This window comes from Coccomyxa subellipsoidea (assembly GCF_000258705.1).
Source record: "Coccomyxa subellipsoidea C-169, whole genome shotgun sequence".
NCBI classification, from domain to species: domain Eukaryota; kingdom Viridiplantae; phylum Chlorophyta; class Trebouxiophyceae; family Coccomyxaceae; genus Coccomyxa; species Coccomyxa subellipsoidea.
Genome location: NW_005178041.1, coordinates 463,213 through 480,353, shown reverse-complemented (window position 1 = coordinate 480,353; position 17,141 = coordinate 463,213). Strand labels below are relative to the sequence as shown.

The 17,141-nt window shown below is 52.3% G+C and overlaps 4 protein-coding genes across 4 annotated transcripts; 3 read left to right on the top strand and 1 right to left on the bottom strand.

Annotated features, from left to right (window-relative positions):
* The first annotated feature begins 484 nt into the window (after positions 1-484).
* On the top strand, positions 485-4,087 carry COCSUDRAFT_64434 (flagellar associated protein). The gene is made up of 10 exons (XM_005650806.1): positions 485-709; positions 951-1,061; positions 1,196-1,305; positions 1,485-1,640; positions 1,874-2,023; positions 2,175-2,307; positions 2,518-2,631; positions 2,913-3,044; positions 3,326-3,451; positions 3,759-4,087. Exons 1-10 carry the CDS (start codon positions 638-640, stop codon positions 3,831-3,833), a joined length of 1,179 nt encoding a protein of 392 aa, XP_005650863.1. The 5' UTR covers positions 485-637; the 3' UTR covers positions 3,834-4,087.
* A 551-nt stretch (positions 4,088-4,638) lies between these two features.
* On the top strand, positions 4,639-11,247 carry COCSUDRAFT_64433 (very-long-chain 3-ketoacyl-CoA synthase). The gene is made up of 12 exons (XM_005650805.1): positions 4,639-4,774; positions 5,075-5,184; positions 5,548-5,625; positions 6,027-6,191; positions 6,536-6,617; positions 6,862-6,977; positions 7,329-7,496; positions 7,923-8,059; positions 8,583-8,672; positions 8,905-9,031; positions 9,359-9,574; positions 9,930-11,247. The coding sequence occupies exons 2-12, from the start codon at positions 5,077-5,079 to the stop codon at positions 10,047-10,049; spliced, it is 1,407 nt and encodes a 468-aa protein (XP_005650862.1). The 5' UTR covers positions 4,639-4,774; positions 5,075-5,076; the 3' UTR covers positions 10,050-11,247.
* Positions 11,248-11,347: 100 nt separating this feature from the next.
* COCSUDRAFT_46035 (hypothetical protein) lies at positions 11,348-12,978 on the top strand (the record flags this gene model as incomplete). Its single annotated transcript, XM_005650804.1, has 1 exon — positions 11,348-12,978. Exon 1 carries the CDS (start codon positions 12,127-12,129, stop codon positions 12,976-12,978), a length of 852 nt encoding a protein of 283 aa, XP_005650861.1. The 5' UTR covers positions 11,348-12,126.
* Positions 12,979-14,636: 1,658 nt separating this feature from the next.
* On the bottom strand, positions 14,637-16,682 carry COCSUDRAFT_35026 (organellar elongation factor P; the record flags this gene model as incomplete). Its single annotated transcript, XM_005650803.1, has 6 exons — positions 14,637-14,720; positions 14,924-14,967; positions 15,277-15,472; positions 15,778-15,944; positions 16,110-16,186; positions 16,648-16,682. The coding sequence occupies 6 exons, from the start codon at positions 16,680-16,682 to the stop codon at positions 14,637-14,639; spliced, it is 603 nt and encodes a 200-aa protein (XP_005650860.1).
* Between the last annotated feature and the right edge of the window lie 459 nt (positions 16,683-17,141).

Genomic DNA, 17,141 nt, shown 5'->3' with positions numbered 1-17,141 from the left:
TGCAAGTCTGAGTTTCTGCAACTCTGCCTATCATAACTAAGTTTCCGCCAGACGCAGCCAGTCTTTGAATAGTGCCCGGGGACCTATCCGCCAGTGGTGAGTGCCTTACTAGAATATTTCCTGAAGGATTCGATCCCGCACACCGTCTGATGGCTACGTTAGAATTGAGACCACAGTTCATTTGCATCGCTTTGGAACTGCTTTGTCTCTGTTGCACGCTCGAGTGCGGGCATGCATTGAGTGTGCTTGCCATGAAAAAATAAAATCAACGAGCCCAGGGGCTCCTTGCCTAATTCACATCATTCGCAGCGCAATTGAATGCAGGCCATTCTTAGTAATTGTAAGCGCGATAATTCTTTGCCCGATCAGAAACTTAGCTACATGAGAAACTTCCCCCACTGGGATATCAGGCAGGGCATAAGTGTAATCTCAAACAGGGACGGCTCCCCCCGAATGTCTCTTTCCTATCAACTTTACCAATAAACAGCAGTTAATTCACTTGTTCTGAAGTCTTGTGGCACTACTGCACGACTGTACTCCTAACTATATTTGTGGCGGCAAATTTTCTCTATTGATCGACAGTACTGTGAAGAGGTAGCAGGAGTAGGAGTCCAATAGACGTAGATCGGGACCCGTCATGCCGCCCAAGAAGGCTAAAGAAGAGCCCAAAGAACGACCTATCCTTGGAAGATTCAGAACCAACTTGAAGGCAGGGCTCTCCTCCTCCTCCTCTGCATGCTTTCCTGCTTTCATTCTTATTATGCTGATTCCTCTTGATCAATCTCGTGGAAGTAAAAATGCAGTTGTAGATCTGTGATATGACGGGGATCTGCGGATTGAGTTGGCTTTAGAAGATCAGAAAATTTGTGTACTGATGGGCAAGGCAGATCTGTGTCTGCTTGTAAGAAAAATTCCCCTAGTAAACGAGTCTGAGATAGTTATTTGTTCAGATTGGTATCGTTGGACTTCCCAATGTTGGGAAGAGCACACTCTTCAATACCTTGACGAAAATGGGCATCCCAGCAGAGAACTTCCCTTTCTGCACCATCGAGCCCAACAACGTACGTCCTTGCTTGTATCTGTGCATTTCCTGCATGATCAACTTATTAGTCTCACAAGCGTGGCATTCAAGGGCTTGATTGCCTACGAATCCACAAGGCTAGTCCTGGTATGACACTGGCCTTATTTCCCACAGGCTCGAGTCAACGTTCCTGATGACCGCTTCAAGTGGCTTTGCAATCTCTACAAGCCCAAGAGCGAGGTCCCTGCATTCCTTGAGATTGTGGACATTGCTGGGCTTGTCAGGCAAGGGCTCCACTCTATGACCTGTTCTGTCAGCTTTTTATATCTTCAAGGACAGCAAAGTATCGATAGATACATGCTTAATTGCATTGTCTTGGCATCTAATCAAGCTGACTAAGCTTGGCAACATCCTTCAGGAGTCACAATGCATGTGTCATGATTGGTTGGAATTTCTGCTGCAGGGGAGCGGCGGATGGTGAGGGGTTGGGAAACAGTTTCCTGTCCCACATTGCAGCAGTGGACGGCATTTTTCATGTGTGCCGAGCCTTTGAAGATGCGGATGTGGTGCACGTGGAAGACAGAGTGGACCCAGTGGCAGATCTAGAGATCATCCATGGGTGCGAGGATGCTGCCGCATGCATGCACACACTCTTTTCTGTTGCTGGAACAGTGCATAAGCAATGCTGATGGCCCCTACACCATTTCAGATTTCCATGATTGGGTCTGTCTGGTAGCCTAATGCACAACAGCAAGCTGAAAGCACTGGGGTATATTTCATGCAGACTTGAGGATAGCTGCAATTGTTATGTGCATGCTAGCAGTGAAGCAGACAATCTGGTGGTGTGCACAGGGAGCTCAGAGCGAAGGATCTGGAGCGACTCAACACCTTTATAGATGATCTGAAGGCCAAGGAGAAGCGGGGCCTTACCAAGGACCAGAAGGAGGACCTGGCCGCAGCCCAAAAGGTCAAAGACTTTGTTGAAACGGGTGTCGATGTCAGGTCAGCATCCTCCCCCATGCAATCCAGCTCCTTCCATCTTTCTGCTTGTGCTCTTGCTCCCCATCTCAGTACTCAGTCATACACACGATCAAAATAGAGGGACAAGTACAGTTCCAATGCTTAGAAGCAGTAAGCAGAGGTCATGGTGCAGGTTTGGCGAGTGGAATTTGAAGGAGGTGGACTTTCTGAACACAGTGCAGCTCATCACAGCCAAGCCTGTGGTGTACCTGGTGAACCTGACTGAGAAGGCCTACATCAAGAAGAAGTCCAAGTGGCTGCCAAAGGTGCGCCATGCACCCCTTTGGCTTGGCATGAGTATCCAGCAGGGGACATGAGATCTTGGCTTGCCTTTCTTCGAATAGGTACCATGAACTCAATGTTACGTTGGAGCGTGCCTACACATCCCCCGCTGCAGGTTTCAATTGCCCTGACAACATCAAGGACTGCTGCGCATAACTGTCACATCAAACTTTTGCTGTTTGTTCCCATTGTAGATCTTTGAGTGGGTGAAGGAGCACGGCGGCGAGCCCATCATCCCCTTCAGCGGCGTGCTGGAGTCAAAGCTGTTTGACATGCCCGATGACGAGAAGGCCACCTACCTCAAAGAGGTACACACTCAGCAGAGCCTTGTGGAGTATCATGCGCACATTAAATCAACAACTGACATGCACTGCAAGTTTACCTGATGGCTCGCAATGGCCAGAGCAGGCCGTCCGGGTGCACTGCAGCATCTAGGGAGCACGGTTGAGCTCACCAAGGTTGTGAACCTTGCTTTGGTCTTGTTCGAAAAAGGGGGGAGACTCCATGATGATGAGGTCTTAAGGGGATTAATGCTGTCCTCTGGACGACTTTCAGCTTGGCATGTAAGCTGGAGATGTTGGCTGTGCAGAATGAGGCCATGTGTGCCCTGCCGAAGATCATCACCACCGGCTTTAAGAGCATCCAGCTCATCTACTTCTTCACCGCTGGCGAGGACGAGGTGAAGTGCTGGCAGATCCGCAAGGGCACCAAGGCACCCCAGGTGGGCAACAAGACAACCCCACTGTTCATCAGCGACATACAAACTCTCTTTTCCTACCTAGTCAACCCCTGCTGCAAAGGACTCTGCTTATCAATCAGGCTCTCATCGGGCGTCATATGCTTGGCAGCTTGAACGCTAGCCACAGTACTGTCACAAGAGTGTGGTGGGTCAGTAGTCTCAGGAAAGGCGGCGCAAAGTGCAGTCTGCAAACATTTGTTGTATGCATGTTTGGGCACCTCGTCATGTGGACACCCTCTGATGCAACCTGTGTTGGTGCGCAGGCGGCTGGAGCCATCCACACGGACTTTGAGCGCGGCTTCATCTGCGCGGAGGTCATGCACTACGACGAGCTGCATGAGCTGGGCACTGAGTCTGCAGCGAGGGCTGCCGGCAAGTACAGGCAGGAGGTGAGCTCTGCACCCCAGTTCGTGTGCCCACAACCTAGAGATCAGAACGCATGCAATGATGCGGTCACATGTCGGTAAACCAGCGCCCCGATGGCTAGACTGTGTGGATGCGTCAGCCTGTGCATGTCAGCATGGCATTGCTGGCTGCTGAGGAAATGCTGTGGACTAAGGCCACTCTGAAGTACTTTCCTGGTGGCATAGTGTGCCAATGTTGATCAGCCTGGAAGTGTGTTGCCTTTAGCGTAATGTGCAGCAAGGCTGGTGTCAATGTCAGGCGTTGATCACTTCATTGGTATGTGTGGCGCAGGGCAAGAACTATGTGGTGTTGGACGGGGATGTCATCTACTTCAAATTCAATGTGACAGCCTCTGGCAAGAAGTGAGATCTGCCTGGCCAAAAGTGCCTGCAGCGGCAGGAGTGCCTACTTCCTGCTGTGCTGATGGCATGGAGCGGTATTAAATCATGTGATTTTCCAGTTTTTGCAGACATAGCAGTCACAGCATCTTTCGGTTGTTGGGGAAATGTACTGGCATGTAAGCAAGGGGAAGGCGGTATGGCAAGTTCAATAGAGCTACGGTATGCATTCATGAAATCATTTCTTGTTTGAGCGGGCACTGCCTGTAAGGCATACTGGCCAAGATCGAGATACTATATCCTGATAGTATCACCTGATTCTCCAAATTCTGCCCAACGTAATTCATAAGAACAATGGTACCTTCTTGACACCTACTGGACAATATTGCAGGCATCACCATGGGAGGGCCATGACGTTGCCAGAAGTACTGAGCGCCAATGACCAGCCAGCTTTCTTTCTTTGTTGATCTTGGCTCACTGAACTATCATGATGATCATGCATTGGACCAATTGAAGATTTTGATGATATCAATCATGATCGATCACGACCATTACGTATACGTTGCCTAGGCCTGTGGATAGTCATGCGAGCGTCTTCAAGATTGTGTTTAGTCAGCACACGACTTTCGGACAAGCTCTCCAAGAATGCTGACCTAGAAAGTGGCTTTTGTGACGTCCAAGGATACTCTCCTGTGCCAAGGCCTCCAGCTGTCTCTATCTGGCCCGTATTTTGGCGATTGTGCCCTGCCCGTAGCGTGTGGATTCCATGTTGTGAGTAAAGCGTTGGTGAACTCTGGCAGACCCAAACGATCGAGAGCTTGTTCACCGCATACCACCACACCTAGGTCTTCACCGTAGGATCGTCTTGTTACTGGGCAACGCTGCCGTTTGAGGGAAACACATAGCAGCCCGGCTTGAGTATTCGAGGTCGGCAATCCCGATCCAGAGCGGCCCTTCACGCATCATTAGGTGAGAAGTAACTTCACGCCTGGTCACAAACAAGCCAGAAGACTATACTTTGGAATTTGCCATTGGGTGGCGCGATGAAGCCGCCCCAGCTCTGTTCAAGAAGCGAGACGCTCGACCCGGCTGAGGTTGCGGAGCGACAGAAACAGCAGTCTTCTCTTGCAAGCTCTTCGGTTCCGATCTGGTCGCATCAAACACGACTGATATTAGGAGCTCTTGCATGTGCGGCAGCAGCAGTTCCTGCGTCTGGATGGGCTACACCGTCTTATCTGAGAGTTTCACGGGACGATGCAAACTATGCAGGAATGGCGCGCGAGGCTATCTCCCCGGCTCAGAAGCTCATCAATCGTTATGTATTCAACGGAGCGGTCTTCTCGGGTCTCGCGGCCCTCGCCCTGGGGCGGTATGCCTGGGTAAGCCTTCTCCCTACATACAGATTGATCTGCTCATTCACCTGAGACGATCCAGGATCACGGGCGGTCGATTGGTCTGGTTGTATAAACCGAATAGTTTGGAGGATTGTCTGCGAAATCTTTAGGTCCAGAGCGGACATTTCTTGGGAGCTTTCGTAGATCAAGACGCACTGGCTTTGACGGCTTCAACACTCGAGTCGGGATTACCAACGATAGCAGACATTGCAGGACGTCAATTCCGAGCTATGAGTGTACTGAGGTGTTCACGCATGATGCTACGGAGTGACGACAAAGCATCGCGACATTTCGCTACTCTCTGTGTAGTAGGGATGGTTGAGGTGGCTTGGTTTCTTGTGTCTACAGGTTGCAGCCAACACTGCAGAGTACAATCAGCTACTCGACTTGTCGAAGCAGGCGTGGACTGCTGCACCTTCAGCCCTGGTGAATGCTCTACTCACCCTGTTTTGTTTATGTCACTCTTCTACATTGGCAATGCTTGGGCAAGCTTGCATGCCAGACCTTGCCCTGTGCATTTCATACAACTCATTATGCAAGCCTTTTCAGACAGATTTATGCTAGGCACGTCAGCCAGTGAGTGACAAGCAAGAGGAACAGAGCTCCACTCAGTTCAACGCACAACACCTGTCCTGGCTTGTCGAGGGCCCCCCTTTGCATCAAAGCCAAGACTGGGCAAAGCTTTGTGTCCTTCCCTGTCAAAAGGGGCCAGAGCAGGCCTTGTTTCAGCGCCACGGGAGGCGCCACCTCACTATTGCTGTTGCCAATTATTCTCACTGGGGGCCTTGCAGCAGTAGTGCCTGACATAGGGAATTGTGTGCACGCAGATCGTGACCGTGCTGTCCGCAATTCTGGTGATTGGGTGGTTCACACGGAAGTACGTGCCGCGCCTAGCTAGGCCGGTGTTCCTGATCGACACCTACACCTACAAGCCGCCTGACCGCATGAAGGTTTCCCGCGAGAACTACATCCGCGGCGCGCGCATGCGCAAGGTGTGCTTGTGCTCCCACACTAACAAATCCATGTGTCGCCTGTCTCGCCAGAGGCACAAAGCCACATTGCTTCTGTTCACGTGTGCCATAGTAACCTAGAGGACTTCCCCACTTCGTAGCAAATCCATGTGTCGCCTGTCTCGCCAGAGGGGCAAAGCCACATTGCTTCCGTTCACGTGTGCCTACTAACCTGAAGGACTCTGCAACGGTGGTGACTGGCTGGGGTTGGTGGGATCGCTCGTTAGAATCTCTTGGCAGCGCGGTCTGCTGTGTGCGCGCAGAATTTGTGTTGCAGCTGTCTGGTAGCTGGGTGCGCGCTGATGAGTTGATGTGGTGATGGGCAGATCTGGGGAGAGGAGGCTCTGCAGTTCCAGGAGAAGCTGCTCAACAGCTCTGGCCTGGGCGATGAGACCTACTTCCCAGACAGTGAGCAGCCTCCCTCACCCCTATTCAATCCTGAAAAACGCCCATTACCGCTGCTGCATGAACACGCGCCTGCGAGCTAGTTGAGAAGTCCTTGCAGGTGTCACGTGCTCGACCTCTGCAGTCTAGCAATAGCTCTGCAGTCTAGCGATGGAGTGGATACATGGCTTGGAACAAACCTCTGCATTCATTTGGATGTTTGTGGCGGGCATGTGTTAATACTGGGGTGTGCCGTTGCTGCATTCAGGCATCATCCAGGAGCCCATGAAGCTGACCTGGAACGCGGCCCTTGAGGAGACCGAGATGGTCCTGTTTGAGACCGTGCACAAGCTCCTCAAGACCACCGGCATCGACGCCCAGGACGTAAGAATCCCTTCCACCTCCAATATTTCTGCCTTTCTTGTCTTGTTGCAAGGTGCTTGTGGCACAGCAATGTCTTGGCATCTATATGTTTGTCCTGGACTCGGCATGACAAGGCTCTGTGGCCACTAATCAATTCATGCAGATACCATGCAGCCTTCAGTGTCCACGTCAATATCCTCCTCATTATGAACATTTTGACCAATTTTTGGGATCAATGCAGCCCCTGCAGTGTCTCATGTAGCCCTGAAAGCTTGCCAAGGTTCGCAAGATTTAGCGCCTGCTGCTCTGGGCTAGACTGACATGGTAAGGTTGTTGCTGGGTTGACAAGGTGGGATTGTTAATGCGCTGCAGATCGACATCCTGATTGTGGTGTGCTCCTGCTTTGCGCCGACCCCCTCGCTGGCGTCCATGGTGGTGAACCACTTCAAGATGCGCACGGACGTCCTGTCGCACAACCTGTCCGGCATGGGCTGCTCCTCCGGCGTCATCGGCATCGACGTGGCGCGCCACTACCTCCAGGTGCGCGCCTGACTCATCCTCTTTCCACGATTCAAAAAGGGAACCTGAAACTTCAAGGCAGAATCTGTTTTGCACCCAAACAGGCCCTTTCCTCTGGTTGTTCATGTACTCATCGTCCTGATGCCTCCCTGCCGCCATGTAGTGAATAACCAGCATGGTGCATTGCTGAGCTGATCCGTTGACCTGTCTCGGCCACTAATGCCCCTGGGTACACCCTACCTCGCGGGGATGGCAGGGAGTATCGGGTTGGCCTCTGATTTCATCAGTGCATGACATGTTGAGTACAGGAGAGCTACTGATCAAGCAGGCTGTGGATATCTTGTGGTGGGAGCAATGCAAAAAGCCGCCTAGCCGGTAGAACTGATCAGACTAGTTGGTGAGCTTGCTGGGATGAATTTTGACGTGGTTGGTGGATTGTGTGCGCAGGCGCTGCCCAACAAGCGCGCTCTGGTGGTGGCCCACGAGAACATTACCAACAACTACTACCCGGGCAACAACCGCTCCTGCCTCGTTTCCAACTGCCTCTTCCGCGTCGGCGGCGCCGCCTGCCTCCTGTCCAACAGGTGCCTCTCCTCACCGGATGCTTTTCCTGTTGTTGCTTGCCGCCGCTCGAGGACAGCAGCATGCAGCAGGTCAAGGGAGCTCCATGGTTGCCGATGAGTCTGTCTTGGGGACGAATCGAGGCTTTCAAATCTTTCAGTAATGAGATTGAAATGTTGTGGCTGTTGCAAGCGGGGTTGCAGCACGTTAGGACATCATAGACTCCGATCTTGCATCTTGTCATGTGTCGTGTCATGTGTAGCAGCGCACTTCACCCTCGCCCTGCACAAGCTTGACATCTGACCTCTGATGTCACATCTGAGATCATGGACCCAATCAAGCCGCTAATGATTGCTTATTATGCAATTATAATTTATAATAATAATAACAATGATAATAATAATAATAATGCACACTAAGGGCACCAGCATTGCTGTGAGGAGCCTGACCTGGCACAAATGGGCAACTAGGCGCCTGATCTGGCATCCATACCACGCCTAATTCTCAGAACTGCTCTGACGCTCATGGCTCCGTTTGCTTGCACAGGCCGCAGGACCGCGCGGTGGCCAAGTACGAGATTGTGCACTGCGTGCGCAGCCACATCGGCGCTGATGACGACGCCTTCAACGCCATCAGGTGCGCATGCTAAGATCTGATAATAGCTGCTGGATGCCTTCAAAAAGGAAGGGAAAGCGGTATTTTGCCCCATTGGTTTGCTGTGTTACTCTGTGAAGGGACAGCAGCAGTGACTCTGGTGGGTCAAATTCTTTGTGTGAAAGAGATGGCAACAGTGAGTCTGGTCGTTCAAATTCTCCAACTTGGATTTTTTGGAGTTGAAAATAAAAGGTACTGTTTGAAATTTTAACAGGCAGCGCGAGGACGAGGACGGAATCCGCGGCATCCTGCTGCAGCGCAACGTGGTGCCCACTGCCGCGCTCGCCCTGAAGACCAACATCGCCTCCCTCGCACCCCTCGTCCTCCCCTTCACTGAGCTGGTGCGTGCTCAGCCACCAGCCCTATTTCTATGGGAGTTTACCATTGCATTAGTGCTGCATCTGGCAGGGGGCCGGCCCTTTTCAGCCGTGACAGTCGTGAAGGATGTTGCCAGGCTTGTATGTGTGTGGCTTGTCTTCCTTGGTGAGGTCTAAAGTCGTGTTGTGAAAGGAAACTTCAAGGGTCCTGAGCATGTGATCCTGAACTGCGTAATGAATTGGTAGATAAAGAGCCACATGTCTTCACAAGATTGTCTGATGATAGCTTTTTTTTGGAGCCATGTGTCCTCATGAACTAGAATCTTGACGGCGCTCCTTTGCCCTGCGCAGATCAAGTGTGTGATGGACAAGGACTACATCCCCAACTTCAGGACGGCGTTTGACCACTTCCTGGTGCACACTGGCGGCCGTGCGGTCATTGAGGAAGTCGAGAAGAAGCTGCGCCTGGACCCCTCGCATGTGCAGCCCTCCAAGGAGACCCTGTTCCGTTACGGCAACACCTGCTGCGCTGCCGTCTTCTATGTCCTCACCAACATGGAGTCCCGGGTGAGTCACCTTTCCCTTCCCATTGCTGCACTCTGCGATCCACCCAGCACACTCCTGATTTACACCCCTCCATTATACACCCTCAACAGCTTTGCTAGCTTGCAAAGATGTGCAGGTGCAGGTGTTTTAGGCTGTTTGATAGTCCATTATAAACTCCATTTGCCGTCCAGAGGGTCTAAGATACGACGCTGCGTGAGGGCTCCAAGGTCCAAAAGCTCTGAGGATGATGTGGTCCTGTGTGTTTACTGTGTCCTTTTGAGCCCGCCAGAGATCATAACAAGCAAGGCACTGCAAGATAGTATGTTATCGGAGATCCTTGCAGCAGGGAATGATGTGGGCATGTGTTGATCTCCAGGTGGGCTGCAAGAAGGGCGAGCGCGTGTGGATGCTGGGCTTTGGTACGGGCTTCAAGTGCAACAGCGCTGTGCTGCGTGCTCTGCGCGACGTGAAGACCGTGCACGAGTCATGGACCTGAGCGCAGGCGTTCCCTGCATGTGGCCTGATCAGGCCGCCAGCTCCCAGAAGCTTCCGGAAAGCTTCCACAGAGTCTACTGCACCAATGAGCACATCATAGGATGTCATACATGGCCCCACCAGGCACCGCTGGCGAGAACCAGCCTCCGCAGTGCAGCAGCAAGGGTCAGCTCGAGCTAGAGCCAGCTAGAAAGTCCACCATAGGGGGAGACACCAGGCGACTGATAGTGTTGGCAGCTTTATGCTGTATCCGTCAACTTCCACCCAGCCTGAAGCTGCGCCTGCAGCTGCCTGTGGTCTCATCAGCAGCAGCCATATTGGTGTCATGCATTGTGCCCTTAACAGGGCAGCTGCTGCATTAGCCACAAACACTCGCAGCAGATGCGTTGTTGCACCAAACCTCCACTTAAGTGAGCGGCATGTGCAAAACATTCTTATTGCATCAACATTTACATGTGAAAGGTACTCAGTGCAGGCACCAGCTCAAAGCAGGTTGCTCGAACTTGAGTGTGCCTGTTCAGGCAGTAGTGGTATATCCATTTTTTGCTGGCAGCAGCAGGTCTCTGCACTTATATTTTGCGCTCAGGTGTAGACACTGTGTTTTGTTTGGTGGGCTGCTGTTTGAGAAGCCTGGCTGCTGTATAGCTCTGTCTTTTTGGGCTTGAGGGGACCAAATTGGTTCTCTCGAGACCCCAAGAGAGTGTTCGCTGGCTGGCATGACTCTGAGCTGATGGCATGGAAGAGAATAAATCTGTTGGTTTGATGCGCATGAGTTGCTCAGTGGTACACTGCCGGTGAGCAAGAGAGTACATAGAGCATTAGTGTGAATGCCAGAGGTGAGTCAGTGGTGTGCCCGCCTGACTCGGATTCAAAAGTGCAAAATTGCGCAGTCTGCAAATTGGTGGCATGAATGTGTAGGGAGCAAGCTGTGATCAGTCTGGCATTGCATACTTTGATTTTTCTCATGTGTGCACCAACGCTCATTTGCGTTGATGAGTGAGTCTTATTGACAGGCTTTGTGTGAGTGGTTGGATCCAAGGAAGATGTAGAACTGGTTGAATAAGGTTGATGAATTGTGAACATGATTTCTGGCATCAGCAAACTATGCCAGAATTGTTGCTTGTTTTCGAGTGCTGACAGCATACTGCCCTTTCATGCAAGCTTCGTTTTTGTAAGGACCATTGTGAGAAATGTATGCCAAAGAGGCCCCTTACTTGAAAGATGTCATGAGCAGCATACGTTGTCCTAGTTAAAATGTGACAGCAAAAGGTTCAATGCACGCTATATGTGTATGCTTATACCTCTGCAATTACATATTCACTAGAGTGTGATGAAAATTGAACATCCTCAAAAGACAGCAATCAAATCCCCCACTACCTCCGTCACATACAACTCAAAACCCAAAGATCAAATGAGGTTCCTGAACTCAAACAAGTGCATTTTCCACTGAACAGTAGGCGCTCTTGCGCAGTGCCAGAGTGAAGTTTGTGGACTCGGGGACTAAACAAAAGATTCTATTGAATAGATCACTTGAGCAAAGAATTTGCCGCATGGAACACCAAGCAAGCTAGGGACGATCGCCAATCAGGGGTAGTAGCATACACTGTCTGCAGAAACTCTCGTGCATTTTGGTATAACAGCAAATCAGACAATAGTTTCTAGACTGCAACATCTGTTGACAAAGAACTATAAGCGGGCAGCTCACCGTTTGCCACCCTGCCATCATTGCTCGCTGCTCTACTGGCTAAAGGCTGCAGCCCAAGCTGCAGGCCTTCAGACATGTTGCCACGTTTGACCCGGCAGTTCCACGGCAAATATCTCCAAGTACTTCAGCGCTCCCAATGGGCCAGCACACGGAACCCGGCAGAGGCGGTGTGAACCAGCAGTGAAAGACTACTTAGCCTCTTAATGCCGAGCAGGTGCAAAGGAACCAGCCTCCGGGGCGGCGGCAGGTGATTCCGCGGCGGCAGGTGATTCCGCGGCAGCAGGTGATGCCTCAGCGGCAGTAGGGCCTGCTGCAGGCGCAGCCTCCGGGGCAGCGGCGGGAGCCGCCTCGGGAGCAGCGGCCGGGGTGGTAGATGCGGCCTCCGGTGCAGCTGCTGGGGCAGCTTCAGGGGTCGTCGCAGGCGCAGCCTCTGGCGCAGCGGCCGGGGCGGCCGCGGGTGTTGCTGCGGCGGCCTCGGGAGCCGCAGCAGGAGCAGCAGTTGCAGCCTCCGGTGCTGCTGCAGGGGCGGCTGCGGGCGTGGCTGCAGCTGCCTCGGAAGCTGCTGCAGGTGCGGCTGTGGCGGCCTCGGGTGCTGCTGCGGGCGCTGCCTCCGGAGCCGCAGCAGGAGCAGCTGTGGCGGTTTCGGGCGCTGCTGCAGGGGCGCCCTCCGGAGCTGCTGGGGAAGCTTCCGGAGTCGCTGCAGGGGCTGCAGCGGGGGCCGCCTCGGGAGCAGCGGCGGGGGAAGCAGTCGCAGCCTCCGGGGCAGCTACAGGCGCAGCAGTGGCCGCCTCTGGTGTCGCAGCAGGAGCAGCCGCGGTTGCCTCGGGAGCAGCTGCAGGTGCCGCCTCTGGGGCAGCGGCGGGGGCGGCAGGAGATGCCTCAGGAGCAGCGGCCGGGGCGGCAGGTGCCGCCTCCGGGGCAGCTGCTGGTGATGCAGTCGTGGCTTCAGGAGCCGCGGCAGGAGCGGCCTCCGGAGCTGCTGCAGGCGCAGCAGTGGCGGCCTCGGGAGCAGTGGCCGGGGCGGCAGTGGCTGCCTCCGGTGCATCAGCAGGGGAAGCTTCAGGAGCCGCTGCAGGTGCGGCAGGTGCGGCCTCTGGGGAAGCGGCAGGGGCCGCTGCAGGGGAGGCCTCGGGAGCAGCGGCGGGGGACGCGTCAGCAGCTGGTGAGGCGTCTGGTGATGGTGACTGCAGCAACACTGCAGCACACAACTCACAAAGCATGGTGAGATTCTGATTCGCAGCAATAATACAGTCTTCCGTACTGCCACCACAGCACAGCGGTGAATTGATTACTGTGGTGTCATGAGATGTCCCTGGAGAGAATGTACACTATCGAAGCATAAATGCATACGATGCAGGCAAAATATTATTAGATCCAATCAGCTGCTCAGCGCAGTTTTGAAACAGTAATGCTTGCAACAATCAGAGCGCCATAGGTCAACAATCTCAGCCCCTTCGATACGTATACAAGCGCCTAAAGAGCGCGAACCCCAGCGATCATTGAACTTAATCAATATTGAAGCTGTAGAAGTGCCTAGATGCCATCATCGGGTACAACCCAGATAGCAGCACCTGACTGAGACGAATTAGCTTTCCAGAGATCACTTGGCAGGCCGCTGGCCAACTTGACATGTCTACAGCGCTTTGAATCAATAAATCAACGGAATAATATCTATACTGGACACAAAAATCCAAGATAGCGAAGGCCCGTGGCGCGCCCACACCTGTCGGAACCCTGGCCTAGCTGAGTGACCAACCCGCGTCGTTGAGTTTGTCAGCGGAGCAGCAATAAGGCGCCTCACCTCTGCTGGACACCGACGGAGACGCAAGGACCAGGGCAAGACCCACTAAAAGAAACACTGCCGCTGTAGAGCGCTTCATTGTGCCCCACGACGCTGCGACGAGAGGCAACGGTCTGATGCGACGGTCGTTTGTGCACCTGTTCGTCCTGCGTCGCAACATTCCAGTCAAGAAATGCCTGCACAGTACCCCAGCTCTCTTTCATAAGAAATCCAAATGCAAGGGATCAAACCCAAATGATTTATCATCATACTAGAACTTAACACGAACATCGAGCTAAGGCGCCGTCTGACCAAATATCGGGCAGGAAAGGAGTGCCAATTCGCACGGGCACACCTCACAAACTAGTTCAAATGAGCTACGGGAGATGCCACTGAATGGGATCCAGATCGTGGGCTCAGTGATGCGTTTCCAGAGATTGCGAAAACACTTGATTTTTGAGGGAGGAGGTAGTGGGAAACGTGACGTAAGGAAGCTTTACAAGCTTGCTGATCGTGCATTTTGATCCTCATGGAAATCCGTAAAAAGGTGGTCTCATCGATCAGTAAGTTGCAAGGTACTGCGCAGTACACCTACTACCTCCACCAAGGATGTGCTAGCGCGCTCCTTTCAGAGCCTTACTGGAAATAAATACAGATCATGCACACGCCATTACATGCCAGGTCCAAGCTTGACATTCATCTTGGATTCTGTGCAGTTTGCCTCTCTGAATGTGTCCAAAGCGGCGAGTGTATGCTGTCCTCTTGGGGCAATTCATATACTGCGCACTTGCACAACTACCGGTAGCTTGAATTCTAATTCAAATTCGAAAAGATTCAAGCTTGCACCTTGAAATTCCTGCCGAGGCCCTCCTGGGTGATTTGGCACCATGCTCAGCACTGCAGTGTGCACAGCCGCATGCTTACATGCTTGTCTAGCTAGCCTTCAGCTACTAGGACGTCCGGCCCAATCCACTCAAAGTATCCAAGGCTGCTTGTGGCTACTCAATGCAAGCATAGAGCCCACGGGAGCAATGCAACTAGAAGGACTAGTCTAAAGTACTATTTCAAGACTGCGTCGTACTGGGTTCAAACAGACTGCCTTGTCACGATTTTGAGCCACGCCCCAAGTATGTGTCTGTCCGTGTGTCCACCAAAATCTTCTCCCCTTGGATGATGAACAGAGGCACCTGCATCCAGGCAATGTCCCTCTCAATTGGACAACACCCCATTGCCTTGAAGTCACTGCCGCACTTTGTGGAGCTTGTACTGCTCAGAGATTGATACCACACCAACATGCATTTGCAAAAGAAAGGCCGATTAGATTGAATCTCTGCAAGCAGTGTGGGAAACAAGGGTACGTCTGGTGTGCATGGCAGTCATTGCAGCGCACCTGAATGACTGCTCCAGTCTCCAAAGTGGCGGGCTTGCTCCCACCTGCCAGCATGCATGATGCTTGTCAGTCCCTGAGGATCAGGCTCCCACGAAGCACCAATCCTTGCATTGGCCGCTCTGCATTATCTATTGTTCTCTCAACTGAAGAACTCTCTGCGGGAAACCAATGGAAAGTACCTGCCCTGGTGTCACTACAAAGCAGGCCTGCAGCAGCGGGCAGCTTTGCCAAACGAGAAAAGCAAGATGCCAACCAGAACAGCTGGCAAATGAGTGAAGGTGTCAACCAGTCTCTGAGGTAAGAGTCTGACCAACTTGAGTAACAAGTGGAGCAACATCGGAGTAGGGTCCCACCTGCTGCAGTGTTCCCCTTGAGGCCAGGGTCTGTGTCAGCTACCTCCAGCTCCACAGTGGATGGTGAGTCAACGCTGATGACTCTTCCGTTCCACACCAGCAGGGCCACCTCAGCGCCCTCCTTCAGGTATTTAGACCAGCTCTCGTCCTTCTTTAGCCGCGTCTCCTCATACGTTGTATTGTCCATGAACACATACTGTGCAGCAAAGTCTCTGTCAGAAAACACTGCCAGCCGACATCGCATCAACCACAAGTAAGGCTTCCAATGATGCTTCCATTTCTGGCATGATGACCTGTTTGGAGGGCAGCCACGGAGTCAAGTGGTATAAGTGACTAAAACTAGTGGCTGCAGTGTGCTGGACATGAAAAAATTGTTTGCCACTGCTGCATGACAGGGAACAACACAGGTGTTTCACACCACTGCTGCAAACATTACAGAGTGTGTAGAGAGTGGTTTCCTTTTGCCAAACAATAATCAAGCGAGGGTGTTTTGATGCGCACATCATCGCCATCCACATATGTGAACTGGGTCTCCTTCTTCTCCAGCTCGGCCTGCTGGACTGTCTCGCCCCCTCGGAAGGTCCTATCCACGACGTTTCCTGTGATGTAGTTCTTGAGCTTTGTTCGCACGAACGCAGCTCCCTTGCCTGGCTTCACGTGCAGAAACTCTGCGCGTCGCACACGCAACACACCTCATCAGCACCAGAAACACCCACCGCTGCCATTGCCAGCACTTATGATCTGCCTGTAAATTCCCAACCTCCTCGACTCAGAGAGGGATCTCAGGCACTGGGGGGTCCTCAAAATTTTCTGAAGAGCCAGCAAGCTATCACCTTGTACCCTCCAGGGTGCGTTATCAAGTTCCAGGGCAACGCCAGGCCTGAAGTCATTGGACGAGATAGTAGACGCTCTCACACAGAGGCCGCCTCGCGCTCTGAGTGGCTGCAGTCACAGGGACCTAATGTAAGCCAGAGCAGGACAGTGGGGCGGTCAACCATGAGAAAAAGTGCAATGCATTTTTCAAATGTAAATTTTTAAGCGTCCAGTACTACGGAGCCAGAGATCCAAGGCTCGAGGAACAGCATGCATGGTGTGGACCACAGTAGGAGAGAATTCGAAATCGAACCCTAAAATACCGAAAAGTTCAACGGAATGGAAATCAACAGGTAGGGTCGGCATGCACTATTGCCAGGGGGCAGATCTGGGCGACTACCTGCGAAAGCCGCTTGGTGAAACAGCTTTTTGCACCATGTTCAAACTGCGATCCAACATCAGTACCCCTGCAGAAATGCAGTGTTATCAAATAAGATATCTCATCTGAAGAGATGGATCACAAGGCACGCAGGTCATTGCTGCAAAGTGACTGCACACCTTGAGAAGCTTCCGTGAACCGCAAAACCAGACATCTTCTACAGTTCGGAATGTCTACTGCAATATGTTGACACGTTAAATACAATCTAGGGGATGTAATTCGCACAAGATTTTCCTTGCTGGGAACTCAGTGCCTCAACGGTGACGCTCAACAGATAGGCATTTCTCCGAAACGCCAATTTTGGCCACGAGCCGGTTTAAACTTTTTGCCAAGCAGTGATTGGCAACAAGGCTTAGGAAAGAGTATGATATTGATTCTTTGGGGCATGTAGACACAAATGGAAGGACTACAGTGTGACATGCAGTGTGCCTCAACATAATAGATCTTGCCACAGTACTGGCTAGCGCTAGCTAATTAGCTAATTAGCTATAGCCGGTTGAACCTATAGGTAGCTAGCTAACTGTAGTAGCCTGGCTAGCCTGAGTTCACGTGTGCACGTGGTGTTCAAGGACTGCGTGACGAACTAGTTGGAACATTGCAGTATCTGCTTGAT

Excerpts from the sequence above, each read along its gene's own strand:
- COCSUDRAFT_64434 (XM_005650806.1), top strand. The coding sequence starts at position 638 with ATGCCGCCCAAGAAGGCTAAAGAAGAGCCCAAAGAACGACCTATCCTT. Across the intron at positions 710-950 it reads GATTCAGAACCAACTTGAAG|ATTGGTATCGTTGGACTTCC; the intron begins GCAGGGCTCTCC and ends TTATTTGTTCAG. Across the intron at positions 2,632-2,912 it reads AGGCCACCTACCTCAAAGAG|AATGAGGCCATGTGTGCCCT; the intron begins GTACACACTCAG and ends TTGGCTGTGCAG.
- COCSUDRAFT_64433 (XM_005650805.1), top strand. The coding sequence starts at position 5,077 with ATGGCGCGCGAGGCTATCTCCCCGGCTCAGAAGCTCATCAATCGTTAT. Across the intron at positions 6,192-6,535 it reads GCGGCGCGCGCATGCGCAAG|ATCTGGGGAGAGGAGGCTCT; the intron begins GTGTGCTTGTGC and ends GGTGATGGGCAG. Across the intron at positions 6,978-7,328 it reads CCGGCATCGACGCCCAGGAC|ATCGACATCCTGATTGTGGT; the intron begins GTAAGAATCCCT and ends AATGCGCTGCAG.